The sequence below is a fragment of the Salvia splendens genome, chromosome 16 (assembly GCF_004379255.2).
Source record: "Salvia splendens isolate huo1 chromosome 16, SspV2, whole genome shotgun sequence".
Taxonomy (NCBI): domain Eukaryota; kingdom Viridiplantae; phylum Streptophyta; class Magnoliopsida; order Lamiales; family Lamiaceae; genus Salvia; species Salvia splendens.
In genome coordinates this window covers 12285684-12300186 of record NC_056047.1, presented here as the reverse complement: position 1 = coordinate 12300186, position 14503 = coordinate 12285684, and the positions used below count along the sequence as shown (strand labels likewise).

Genomic DNA, 14503 nt, shown 5'->3' with positions numbered 1-14503 from the left:
GTCTTTTTCATTTTTTTCCCTATGTGTTTTGTCTCTATGTGCTTGTCGTCTCTTACAAATGGTACCAAGGTATATCGTTCTTTAAAGACTGATCCCCTTTTTAGATCGATTATTAAAGACTATTGTGAGTCCAAGCTTCTAAGGAGGATATAAGACCACAATTCAGCTTAACAAGCAGTCCGTCTGAAACGAACTGCAATAAGCCAACGATTGTGAGTCCAAGCTTCCAAGGAGGATACAAGACCGCAATTCAGCTTAACAAGCACTTCGTCTGAAACGAACTGCAATAAGGGAAAGTCCGATCCACGCGATAAACCTCGCCGAATTAGGACGACCAAGTTCGGTCAAAGAAGTTTACCTCATAAGACCGGGGACGACCACGTCTAGTCAAAGAGGTTTACTGCATAAGACCACTTCGGTTAACTGGGAAAGTCCGATCCACGCGATAAAACTCGCCGAATTAGGACAAGGGAAAGTTCGATCCCGGCGACAAAAATCGCCAAATTAGAACACAAAGACGAGTCCGGTCAAAGATGTTTATTTCATCAGACCAAAGACGAGTCCGGTCAAAGATGTTTATTTCATCAGACCAAAGACGAGTCCGGTCAAAGATGTTTATTTCATCAGACCAAAGACGAGTCCGGTCAAAGATGTTTATTTCATCAGACCAAAGACGAGTCCGGTCAAAGATGTTTATTTCATCAGACCAAAGACGAGTCCGGTCAAAGATGTTTATTTCATCAGACCAAAGACGAGTCCGGTCAAAGAAGTTTACTTCATAAGACCAAGGACCAAGTTCGGTCAAAGAAGTTTACTTCATAAGACCGAGGACAAGTACGATGAAATTTTTTCGCTAAGCTGTAAATACAGTGTTAGAAGCGAAAACAAAATTTCATTTTTCAAATCTTGTTCGGCATACAACTCAGCTACCATACAAAATGGCGTTACGCTATTACAAAGGACTATTCTACTGTCCAGGGTTGCTGAAGTTAAGCCACCTATCTGCAAAATCCTCTGGAAGCCGAGTTCGGTTGTTCCGAGCAGATGAAGAATAAGCAGGTCGACGAGATGCTATCCTCGACCCAACGCCTCTTCCCCGAGCCCGAGAAGTCCTAACACCTCGGCGATGAAGAGTCTCTGCAATAATCATCTGCTGATCTTGCTCGCTCATAGTCACAACTCCTCGGCGAATTTCAGTCCGTCCCTGTCTTGACGATTCCGGTTGCTCCTGAGCCCGTTCTCGTCTTGACGTTTCCGGCTGTTCCGGAGTTCGTTGTTGACTGGAAGTAGGATTTTGAACAAGGGAACCAGAGGCTTGATCTGGAGTGCGAGCATCTGTTGGCACGACATGCCGAAGGAATCTTTCTATGGAGGGGCGCCGAGAAAGAACAATGTCGTACCGAGAAGCCCAGCGCCGTAATGATTTCACAACTTGTTGGCAAGCCGAGCTCTCCAGCGCATTGTTCCTCCGGAGTACATGATATTCCTCCCACAGTTCGTCAACTCGACTCTGAACATCTGATATGGTCAAGCCCCCGCGCACACGGATGTAATCCTCGTACGCAGTCCTCTCAGCAATGGTCGTATTCAGCTCGGCCTCCAGATCCTTCTTATCGGACTCTAAGTCCTTATTATCGGCCTCCAGCTTCACTAAACGAGCCAGAAGCTCGTCATTCTTCGTCTGATCGGCTATAGCTCTTTTCTCAGCTTCGTCTAAAGCCGAAGAGTACAGCCGTTTCCAGTGAAGTAACTCCATCTCCTTGAGTACAAAGCAGCTATGTTAGTTCGGCAGCTATACCGAGCAGATAGTAAAATACAACAGGAATAAAGGCGAGTACGAAAAGCTATACGAAGACAAGTGTAGAGAATTTTTCATTCACAAGGAAAATTTTTTACACTAGGAGGGCTTCAAGGCCATTTTACAAGGAAGAAACTAGACTAAGAGAAGGGAGACGAAATCATACTTCGCCAGCTTCGTCTCCGGCTCCTTGGTCTGGTTCAGCTTCTTTCTCCTCAGCCCCGGCCTCGTCTCCTGCCGGCCTCGCCTCCGCCTCCTGATCGGCCTCCTTCTCCGGATGCCCGGCCCGCTCGACTTCGGCCTCCAGCTCCAGCGGCTCGGCCTCACCCTCTCCGTTGTAAGTCGAAGCGGGTGAAACGGGTCCCACGGAGGCAAAGATAGCCTCCAGGTTCTCGTCCCGATCAGCTCGACAACTCCGGACTCGGTCTGCAGAAAGCAGGACCGAGGATGAAGCGAGCTCCTCAAGGAGCGGCAGATTCTGAAGCCGAGCTGCTATCTCTCGGCTGTACAGAGGCAGCACGACGTCGGCCCCCTGCTCGCCCTTATCGGCAATTAGCCTTACCAGGCTACCGACAAAGGCCGAGAACTGGCTGCTCAAAAAGAGTTTCTCCGTGTAAACACGGAGAGCCTCCCCTTGGGCAACCACGGCAGCAGCATCGCTCCGCTTCGTCTGCTCTCGCTGGATGACGAGCTGGTTTTTGGCAAACTGAGCTTCATCCTGGGCCGAAATCCTAGCAGCTCTGGCCTTCTCAAAGTTAGCCTCAGCCTGTTCGGCCCGATGACAAGCAGCCGCCAACTTCCTCTGCATCTCGGCATAGTCATTGGACGCTTTGGAGAGTTCGACGGCGACGAGCTTGGAGAGCATATCGTTCCTCTGAAAATGGATAAAGAAAAAAGTCAACAAAGGGGCCACAAAAAATACAGAAAAAAAAGCAAGGCCAGAAAATCAAGAAGAGAGTTCACCTCGGCGAAGTCCGTGGGCCATAAAAACGGCTCACAGATATGTTCCGAAGGAGGCGCCAGGACCACATCTTTCTCTGGCACTCTCGGGGGCTTCTGGGCCCTCCCCTTCCCCTTTGCCGAAGTCGACTCCGGCTTCTTCGGATCCGAAGAGGTTTTTTGCCTTTTCGGAGTCCTCCCGGCATCAGACGCCGAGCTGGTCGTTTTCGGCCTCTCCGGCTCCTTGGACTCCGAAGATTTGCGGCTAGCCTTACTCAGCATGTACACTGCCAAAAAGCAAGAAAGCAAAGTCAGATTTTCTTTGTTAAAGCAGTAGAGCATAAAGATAAAGAGAAATCCTCACCCTCGGCCTCTTCGTCCGAAGACGAGATGTCGAACACGACGTCGCCCTTGACGAGCTCAGACTCCGGGTATTGTTTCCTAACTATGGGAATCTTGTTGAGCTCGCCATCGAGCTCGTCCAACGGTTCAGGCCGAGGGTGACGGATAACGGACTCCGGCCCTCTCCAGGGAAAACTAGGAGCCGCGGTCCTATCATAGTAGAAGAAGCGATTTTGCCACTTCGGCCACTTCGTTTTACAAAAGGCTCTAAAGGGCTGTAAAGGGATCAAGTAAAACCAAGACCCCTTCCTCTTAAATTGAAAGAATTTAAGGATCGCCTTCAAAGACAAATCCCTTCCTAACCTACGGAGTTCGGCAGCGAAGGCCGACAAGTGCCTCCAAGAGTTCGGAGTCACTTGGCCTAAAGGAAGCTGAAAAAAATCTAGTAAATCTATAAAGGCAGAAGGGAGGGGGAAACGAAGCCCGCATTCTAAGCAGGCCTCGTACACGGTGGCGTACCCCTCCGGCGGGGAGTCAGCCCTATGATCACCGTCAGGTACCACCGCCTTCCCCCCAGGAAAAAAGTATTTTTCGGGTAGGGATATCACAGTATCCTTACTCAAAATACTAGGGAAATACTCTACGGTCTTCTCCCCGGACTCTTTCCGGCCAGAAGACCCCTTATCCCCTTTCCTACCGCTACCCGACTCCGAAGAAGAAGAAGACATTTTTCTTACTTTTTGAAGATGAAGAAAGTCTGAAGAAGCTCTTGAAAGCGGAAGAAAATTTCTCGAAAAAGAGAGAGTATAGAAGACGCAACAGCAAAAGTGTTCAAATGAGGAAAAAGGAGCATACTTATCAGATTCGGGAAAGATTTCGAGATCGTTGCGCCGTTTCGAATCCCACCTTTTCAGGATTCAACGGCCGGATTTTACTGTCGCATTTAATGCAGGCACGCGCAAGGCACGTCCCCTGACGTCAGCCTCCCCCTTACCATTATCCAGAATGCCGAAGTGACTCACCTCGCCGAAGTGATTCACTTCGCTTTTCGGGGGGGTAGTGATGGGGTACGAACTAAACCCTAATGGCAAGCCCAATAACAGTGACGGCCCATCAGCCCAGAGCCCAAGAAAGAGTACCTGTTCGGCACCAAAGAGTTCGGCACGACCAAAGAGTTCGGACTCAGCCTACAGCTCGGTAAAAGCCGACCAGTCAAGCTCTCCTCTCAGATCGGCAAGAGCTGATCGGTAAAGTCCAGCAGTTCGGTCTCAGCATTCGACCGAACTAGGAGTTAGTGGACTCATGAAAGGCCTCCACGACCTCCGCTATACCCACGATCTATTTAGTGGTACGAAGCAGTTATTGAGCAGTTATTGCTCACCCACGATCTTGTTAGTGGGGCTGCAAACCACGACCTTAGTTCAATGTATAAATAGAACTTAGATCAGATAGAAAAGGGTTAAGCTCTCTAGAGATAAAATACCATATAGCAAGTCTGTGTTGTAAGCTGTAATCCCAGATCAAGCAATACAATCTTGCCCTCCCTTCTTCCCGTGGACGTAGATTTACCTCAGTAAATCGAACCACGTAAATTCTGTGTCATAATCTTCATTCTCTACCAGCATTTATTAACATCAATAATTCGCGGATCCATCAATTGGCTTTTTCCATCAGGGGTGAAAATGTGACCTTATTAGTCAGGTGAAGTATTAAGAATCAATTACTACTTAATTTTAATCAAATAAGTATCATACTTAGAGTTAGATATGCGGCTAGCTAGATTTTATAATCAAAATTTGATTTTTGATTTCGAAAAATGTGTTCTAGATTGTTATTCTCTATATACATACTATTTTTCATTTATAGAGCTTATGGATTTACCTCAATACCTTTAAAATTTTGTCTATAAGAATGGATATATGTTGGTGAAGGTGAGTCATAATTTCCAAGCTACGGATTTTGATGCCACATTCGAACAGGAAAATGAGAGTTTTTACAACGATGATATTTATGGCGCAAAGTTTAAATTACTTTTGCCGGAACAAGAATATAACGTAGGAGGAACAATGAAGAGAACAACAAAGTTAATTGGGTATTATTACCAAATTTTGAAGTATATATAGTGCATAATTTGCAGTGAAAGTTACTATGTAATGTAGTACATGCCAATAACCTATTTTAGAACATACTTTGATATGGATTTTCTCGATTTACAATTTTCATCCAGGGGCGGACGCAGAAAAAAATATGATTAGGGGCTGTGATTTCTAAATTTTGTTCTAAAGTTATATTTTTGGTGTTTTAGATCATTTATAAGGGCTTTTATATAATAATTTACATTAAATTTGAATAAATTTTAAAAATTTATAAAAAAATAGTTTAAAAAATATTTTTATCAAGGGCTTTAGCCCTACCCTATTTCTACATGGGTCCGCCCATGTTTTCATCGACAAACGTATTAAACAATTTTCTATTTTCTGTTTTGTAGTGAAGATTATTGCTACTTTTGTTAGAACTAGTGTTACCATCCGTGCTATGCACGGGACAAAAGATTTTCAAGTAATAAAGATATATTAACAACTAAATATATTAATATAAAGAGTATATAATAAATAATATAAAAATATATTTACATATAAGAATATAAACTAAATAAAAAGAGTATTCATAAAACTATAAACAACACCAAAAAGAAATTTCTATTTCTCTCAATATACTGTAAATGAACCATTTCACATTCAACATACGATTTTATACAATTTTAATATCTACATGAGTGTAGTAATACTAAATAAAACTCATGCCCTAACAAAATGAGACTCCTATTTGCGGACGGAGGAAGTATTTTTTTTTGTAATTATTACCCTACACGACACAATATTATCACCTATTCATCTCGACATATTTATTTTTAAAAAAATAATTAATAAGTATTAAACTTATATTGTCATAACTTTTATATGGCACGTACATTAATCATATACTCCATCCGTTCCTTAAAAATAAAAACTTTTAAAATGGTTACGAATTTTAATGCAAAATTGGTAAAAAAGAGAGAAAGAAAGAAAAGTATGTTAATGAAAAAATGGAACCAAATAAAAATTCTTAAATAAAAAGTTTCTAATTTTAGAAAATGAAAAAAAAAAGTTCAATTTTTAACTGGAGATGTATTATAGATCGAATTAACATAGTTTCACATATAAAAAGTAAGTTCAGTCACATAACAAATTAACATTAAAATAACTATTGATACAAATTAATTTTAATATTCTCCATGTCTCAATTATGTTGAGTTGTATTACTTTTTTTGGGATGTTTCAACTAAGTTGAATCATTTCTTTTTTTACAAAAAATAAAACATTAAATCACTTTTATTTTATTCCATAACTTACTTTACTCTCTTTTTATTTTTCCAACTTTATTCATCTCTCCTACTTGTCAACAAAATTTCATAATCTCCGTACCTAAAAATTTTGACTCAACTTATTTCGGGCGGGAGGAGTATATTTTAAAATCTATGATCCGTTAGCTATAATGAATTTGATTATGATGGGACCCCACCTATCAAGAACCTTGCTTAAATAGTGAGATTATTGTATTTTGGCCCATCTCTAAACTAAGCCCACTCGCAATGTTTACTATACAACATCAAGCTCTTAGGTTTCATCTCCATATGTGCCGCTTCACTTTCTGAAAAGGGGTTCCGGATAGATAGAGATGCCCAAGGTTTTTGGTTCCGGCGGTTAACCGCGGAACCGTAACATTTTTTTTTAACCAGAACCACCATATTTCGAACCGCGAGCCGGTTCCGGTTCCAAATATTACGAACCGAAACCGTGCCGGAACCGCCGATTCTGGACGGTTCAAAACTGGAACCGTGAAAAACCGTAAAAAAACCTCCAGAAAACCGGAGGTTCAGAACCAGAACCGCCGATTTTCGAACCGAAACCGGAATCGTGAAATAGCCTCACGGTTCGGTTCTGGTTCCACATTTCTCGAAACCGGAACCGGTGGTTTACGAACCGTGGGCATGTCTACGGAGAGGTAGTTATTCTTGCCTGAGACTGTTCGATTCCCTAGCTTCCTTGTAATTTACTCCTTCCATTCCACTTAAGATAGCCATATTCAAATGAGACTTCTATTGAGAGATTCCTATGAGAGACGGAGGGAGTAATTTGCTGAACTTGGAATTTTGAAAATATACTAGAACTTTATTTTCTATCAATAATGGAGTGGAGAAATTGCAAAATGTTGGAGAAGATCGAGCGATAAAGGAAAAATAGAAATTACTCCTCTTAAACTGACATTGCCATAACTTTAAAAATTACCGATCTGTTATACCCAAGAAATTAAACTTTGTGCCAATCAATAACCCAATATTAAATCCTAAAAAGCTTATTAAACCTAAATATTAGTAGTAAAATTCAGTTTCTTTTGGGCCGTACGGATGTCGGCCTAAATCATCCTCTCCTCTTCGCCTCGGCCTCTGCCCTGGAGCTTCCCCCGCCTTGGCCTCCTCCCCCGCATCGGCCTTCTTCCGGAGTGGGTTGAATCGGATAATCCTCCCGAATCTGGGATAATCCCAGCGAATACCGCGGGGCGGAGGGACGGGCGTATGCATCAACATCAAAATTTGGTGGTTGGTACCCCCGGCGTCGACGAACCCTGAGTGCCCGGCGTAGACGAACCGGAACCACCCAATGTGTTGTACATGCTCCCCCAGTCGCCGAACGCGTTGAGATCCCACCCACCGGAGCCGCCACCACCGGATTTCCGTCGCCAGACATTTTGTGATGAGATGTTAGATGAAAATTGGAGAGGAAATGGAGATGATTTGGGAAGAATATATGTGTAGTTGTGTGTGAAATGAGGAAGAATTAGGAGTATTTATAGAGTAAAAAAATAAAAATAATAAAAAAGGAAAAACGGCTATTAACGGTAATATTACCGTTTCACATTTTTTATATTTTATTTTTTAATTTTTATTTAATTCGATTTTTTTTTAAAAAATGATTTATTGCTTCAGCATGACGATGCCCACTCGCGGGACGGCGAGTGGGCGTCACACATGGCTTGGGAGCGCGCCACGTCGCCTCGGCGCGTGGCGAGCCGTCTCGCGTTTCGTCACGGCGGAACGGGATGGGTGACGGGCTAGGGACGGGCTGGGGACGAGACGAGGCGCGGCAACGCGTCACGCCGCCGTCCCGTCCCTGAGTGACGGGATACGGGCCACCCGCGTGACGCGTTGCGGGTCGCCTTATGTTGAGCTTTTGGTTTGTGCGCGAATGTCACCTTTTTTTGTATTGTTTCATAATTTCTACGAAGATATAATAATAATTATTATTATATAAAATTTCCACGTAACTTTATCAAATTTTTAAAACATAGGATGCTTTTTTTGAATTTTTCTTGTCGATAAAATAGATTAAAAAAAGAAATGGTGAAAGATTTCTTATATAGACTCTTTCATTGTAGTAATTAAACATATAATGTACGTACGTAGTTAATTAATCACTTCCACTCGTTGATATGCCTTTCTTATTGATAATGATTTTATAAGTAAATACGAAAAGTATATTTCGACCTTTAAATCTAATAATATTGTTCTTTAGTTTATGTGGTAATTCATGAGATCGATAAGAGCATCTCCAATAGAAATAGCTCAGCCATAGCCTAACCACAAACTCCTCCTGTCACATCAGCAAAACTAAAAACTCCTCCTGCCACATCATCAGGACAAGCAACTGGACAAGCAATAGCCTAGTCATAGCTTAGCCACAATAAATAAAATTATAAAAATAAATAATTAACAATCACACAAAATACAGAATTAAATGTACGACACAGATAGGGGAAAATCAATAATAATATTAAAAATTTAAAAAGTACATTAATTTAAAAAAAGTACATTAATTAAAAAAAATTACATTAATTAAAAAAAACTCATCTTCCACACACGAGCCCCTCGTCTCCGCCTCACTCCTCGCTGTCGTCGCTGCTATCCGGTGTTGAATATTTTAGTGTAATTGGATTAACTTGATTGATCAATATGATCATAATGAGACATCAAATAAGTTGGAAGTGCGGAGTGCACACTTGTTTGAATTCGTTATGATTGGACGGCAGGATGGGGTTCAGGGGCAGCGCCCCCGAGAGCGGGGTCCAAGGGGCAGAGTCCCTGGCTGGGGTCGATAATTGAAGGACCAAATTACAGAAATCTTCATTCGGAAATGTAATTTTCGATAATTGAAGGACCAAATTACAATATTTAAAACCGCCAAAACTAAATAAAAAATAAAATAAAAAATTGTCTGACCGATCGGGAGCCTGCAATGGCGGCCAGCCGATCGGCGAGCGCATCTGCTAGCGCCCGCAAATCGGCGTGCGCTCGCCGGCTGCAATGGTTCGGCGAGCGGACCGGCCAGCGCCAGGAATCGGCTAGCTGATCCGCTCGCCGCCATTTTGGACGCTCTAATAACTCCAAAGGTGTTATGGACAGATAGGACAACACGCCTTCCCAATTAATATTCCTTCTCATATCAGATATCCACATTATATTCTTCAATAAAATTCTTATTCCCATATTCTATTTCCAGAATTTTCCATCATTTTTGTCTAAAAATGTACATTTTACTAATTTATTTTCGATACTCGGAGGTTCACGATAAGAGGACTCTCGATAAACTAATTCTGGTATGTATTAATAATCTCAATAGATTAAGACAAAAGAAATTGAAATGAAAATTAAATTTACATAATTATTTGTATTCTTATTGAAGATTTTTTAAATAAATAAATAAAGTGCACGCAGTATGTTTTTATATGGACTAATTGCCTCTAAAATCATGAAAATGTGATTTTTTATTTGTCTAACACAAATCAAGAAATTTCAATTGTCAAAAAAAATTAAATTTGTTTTATTGTATTGTTTTTTTTTCATAGGGTCAGAATGATGTCATATTTGCCTTAAAAATAATATCATGGGACAATTATGAATTTTAAAACTTTGTGATTTTTCATTTGAAACGGATATGACAAACCAAAACTTTACCAACATTTGTGATTTACAAATAATAAACCCTTCTCATACTGTAAAAATGATTTATTATTCCAATCCGGTCCAAACTCTGCACTAAATTACTAATATCCGATTATTATATTATTTAGCTATGCCCACTAACACATTATATTCGAAGCCAACTAAGAGATATCGATATATCGTAAATCGTAAACACAAATATTTAAATTGTTCATACTACTATTAATGTATCAACATATATTATGAGGGATGGAATTTGCCCACAACTTCGACGTGGCGTGTAACTGCACCACACCTTATATTCACATAATTTGGGAAGCCTTAAAAAGGGGAAAAGGATATACTTACGTTTAGAAACCTTTAAAAAGGATAAATGAATTAATTACGTTTATTGCTTAAATTTGTTTATAAAAACGTGTGAAATTCGGTTTACATGCCTCCTTTCACAACGCGTTGAAGAACATTGCAAATTTTGACTCTGCGCATTCTACTCTCTTTTGGGCTGTCATTCAAATTGACAGCCCGTCGTCAAAATTTCTTCGATTCGACAATAAAATCCTCCATCAAAATCAGGTAATCCATCTCACCCTCTTCAGAATTCGCCAATTCAATCGCTGTTTTCTGCTGCATTTGGAACTCTATTTGATTTATTGATCTTGCGCAGGTTGTTGTTTCCTGCTTGATTGGAGGCGGGGGTGTTCAATTTGATCTATTCTTTTTTAACACATTTTGATTTTGTTACCATCAACTGGTAATTTCTCTAGGGTTGTAAACGTTAAAGATTAATTTTTTCCCCATTCTTTTGTGAAATTGGCATGATTAATTTGTGAGAAGATGATGGGTTCGTTGTCCGGAATCTTGCAAAGGCCGGTTCTTGCGGCGTCTGCCTTAGCGATAGCCTCTGTCTCAGCCGATTGCTATGACAAATTGTGGCCGTCTAAATCATCAGATGCTTGTTCTTCCTTAGAACAATCGAGCCCTTCATGTTCTTCCACTTCCCGTCCATTAGAAGAACTAAATTCGTTGTGGGTGTCGAAAATTTCGGTTTCTAGGTTATCCCAATTGTCGTTTGTAGCCGGGATTCGTGTCCCCGTGCCTAATGTGCACATACCTATCCCCTCTAGTAATGTTAATTCTCATTCTAATGCTAATTATTCTTTTGTGGCATCGTCACCAACCTTATTAAATTCATACCGGTCAGCCGACTTGGCAAACTCTGCCAAGCCGGCTGCCTATACATATAGTGCCCCTGCACTGCCATCGAACGTTTTATATAGATGGCATTTGCCTGATCCTAGGGCAATTGATGTATCTGGGGGCTCGGATTGTTCGTCTGCAAAGTCTAGGACAGTAGTGGTGTTGCTAGGATGGTTAGGTGCAAAGCAGAAGCACCTTAAGATATATGCGGATTGGTATACTATGAGAGGGTTTCATGCCATTACGTTCACATTCCCCATGTCGGAGGTGCTTAGGTATCAAGTAGGGGGGAAGGTTGAGCATGATGTGGAGTTGCTGGTGGACCATCTTGCTGATTGGTTGGAAGAGGAGCATGGCAAGAATTTGGTCTTCCACACGTTTAGTAATACAGGATGGCTCACGTAAGTAGCTGTGGATGTATGATTTGATATCCAGTGGTGAGAAACCAGTGTATTGACTTATCTTGTCCTCTTTTGTAGATATGGTGTTATTTTGGAGAAGTTTCAGAAGAAGGATGTTGATCTAGCGGATAGGATTAGAGGTTGCGTTGTAGATTCAGCTCCTGTTGCAGTCCTTGATCCACAGGTACAATTGCTTGTCTAATTGAATGAATTAAAGACACATTGATGACGTTTTCTGGATATATGTTGATATTTCTTTGGGTTTTTCTTGTCACTTCTGTTTGTGGAAATATTATTGTTGATCTTTGTTCAATAATAATAACCAATTTATTGCCTGGCAGCAAAGGAATGGACTATTAGAATGCATTTTTGTTGTACAAGTGATTGCTTTAATTTCTTGACTTTCCTCCATTGACATGCCTTGTATATATTTGTAGGTTTTTGCCTCTGGCTTTTCTGCTGCTTTTCTGAAGAAGAATAGTGTTGCCACTAAGGGTTCCGATATTGAGCCGAAGACAGGGGTAACGATTGGAAACAGAGCCACCATCGAGGTCAAACCAGGCATGGCTGAGGCAGCTCTGCTTCTCCTTCTCGAGAAGGTGTTTGGAGTAATTCTAAATCATCCTTCCATAAACAGGTATTATTAATTACTACTTTCATTTCATCTCTATTCGTGTATTATATATATTCCGTTGCTTGCTTCATTCGCATACACGATGCTCGGCTTGTTTATCTAGTGACAGCGTTCTGAGCTGTTATGCTGTTTTTTGAAATCACAGGAGGCTTTCCGATGTGATGAGGTTGCTAACATCGGAGCAACCAAGTTGTCCGCAGCTATACATCTACAGTTCTGCTGACAAGGTGATCCCAGCAGGGTCTGTGGAGTCATTCATCGAGAAGCAACAGAGAAATGGGCGCGAGGTCAGAGCGTGTAACTTCATCTCGACGCCCCATGTTGATCATTTCCGGAATCAATCAGAACTATATTCTTCTCAGCTCACTCAATTTATGGAGGATTGTGTGCTGACAAGCTGCAAACCTTCTTCTTAAATAGGCTTTTTTGATTAATTTTAACACTCTTTTAAACGTTGAAAATCAATCCATTTATTTATACCAATTGTATGTATACGTTATTCTTGTACGAGACGTTAGTTAACAGATGTTTGAAAACACGAAAAGTGTTTTTCATGATTTTGTTTTTGCAGTGTAATTGCTTTCTAATGAATTTCCTAACATATGTTTTTTTTTGTATTTGCTTCTTTATAGTTTATACTTGTATCAACACACATTTCCATCCTATTTTATACTTACATGTCTTCTCTAGAACATATTATGACGTAGACTTGTCGAGCACTTGGCCAACCTTTGTATTCTTAAGGTTTGCCCAAGTGGTCGATCGGGTCTACACTATAATTTGTGATAGATCTAGGATACATGCGTTTACGCGGGCCTTGTCCAATCGGATCCCTTCCAGGTATGTAATAAGACACTTGGCCAACCTTTGTATTCTTAAGGTTTGCCCAAGTGGTCGATTCATCAAATAGACTTGAAATGAATTGGTGCAACAATCTTAGCTAGGTTAACAATCTATTCATAGGCAAAGGGATAAGGGAAATGGGTTGTTCTTGAATTCCATAGATGGATGAGTCAGCTTTGTGTCATCAAATATTAAAAGTGAAGATAAGATATAGTTAGAAATTCTATACAATCTTTTTAAACAAACATACAACAGAAAGTAGGTGTTGTGCTTTGCTTTTTATAAATACTTTTCTCTGTAGTTATACAACTGCAAAAACTACATTTCAAAAGGACATGCAATTACTATCATCAAAAGTTTAATTTGCTTATATACTGTAATAAGTGATCAAATTGGTTTTGAAAAATTAAAGTTTCCACTATTGGCATTGTTTGCGTTAAATATTTTAAAATGATAACATAAATAATACAGGTTATATACAAGATAACTTGATTTTGATTTTTAATATCGATACAGTCATATTTTGATTTTGACAAATGGAAGTTGGGCACCATATATAAAGAAGCTTTACAAAAACATTTTATAAAAGTGGATGAGTTTCACGTGGAGAGATGATCAACTAAACATTTTATTTTTCCTACCCGGCTAAGTAATACTGAGTATACTATAAATAATAGTAGTGGATAGAATACACGTTAAAGTTATTTTGAATGATGATATATATACCTAGTAAAATAAATATATATAAATATTGTTACAATTCTGACCTTTGGCAAATCTAGGAGTTACAAGTGATGACGTGGTGGATGCATGCCAACTCAAGAAAATTGTCTTTCCACATCTTCATGTATAAACCAAATCTCCTAAATTCAATTGACATATCTTAATATGGTCTACTTCCTTTACCTACGTCACCCATTATGTTACCCCGCTTTATATAGACTGTTTATTTTTTTAAAATAATTGTGGATACTATATATAGCAAATAGGCCTATATAAATGCCATTAGATTTGAATAATTTTCCATTAAAAAAAAGTGAAATTCTAACACTTCATAAAAAAATTATGCAAATGTCATTACTAAGTCAACAAACCATGCATGTGATTTGGGACTAATCTAGTCAATTCAGTTATAGAGTTGGGTATTTTCAACATGCTCTTTGCAAAAATGTGTAAAAATAACTTTCCACCTATGTACTAAGTCTTGCAACATGGGCAGCACACCATCAATCGAGAAAAAGAAATCAAGATAGGGAGAATGTTCAAAAGATTGTTTGGAGATTTAAGGTGGGGTTCGGTTGCTAAGATAA

The 14503-nt window shown here is 40.0% G+C and overlaps 1 protein-coding gene across 2 annotated transcripts; it reads left to right on the top strand.

Annotated features, from left to right (window-relative positions):
• The first annotated feature begins 10538 nt into the window (after positions 1-10538).
• Positions 10539-12967, top strand: LOC121772443 (transmembrane protein 53-like). Of its 2 annotated transcripts, XM_042169557.1 has the most exons (5): positions 10539-10691; positions 10783-11716; positions 11795-11900; positions 12154-12353; positions 12496-12967. In XM_042169557.1, exons 2-5 carry the CDS (start codon positions 10953-10955, stop codon positions 12764-12766), a joined length of 1341 nt encoding a protein of 446 aa, XP_042025491.1. In that variant the 5' UTR covers positions 10539-10691; positions 10783-10952; the 3' UTR covers positions 12767-12967. The 2 variants fall into 2 exon arrangements, with proteins under 2 accessions (XP_042025491.1, XP_042025492.1); XM_042169558.1 differs by lacking the exon at positions 10539-10691 and having other exon boundaries at positions 10700-11716.
• Positions 12968-14503: the final 1536 nt, after the last annotated feature.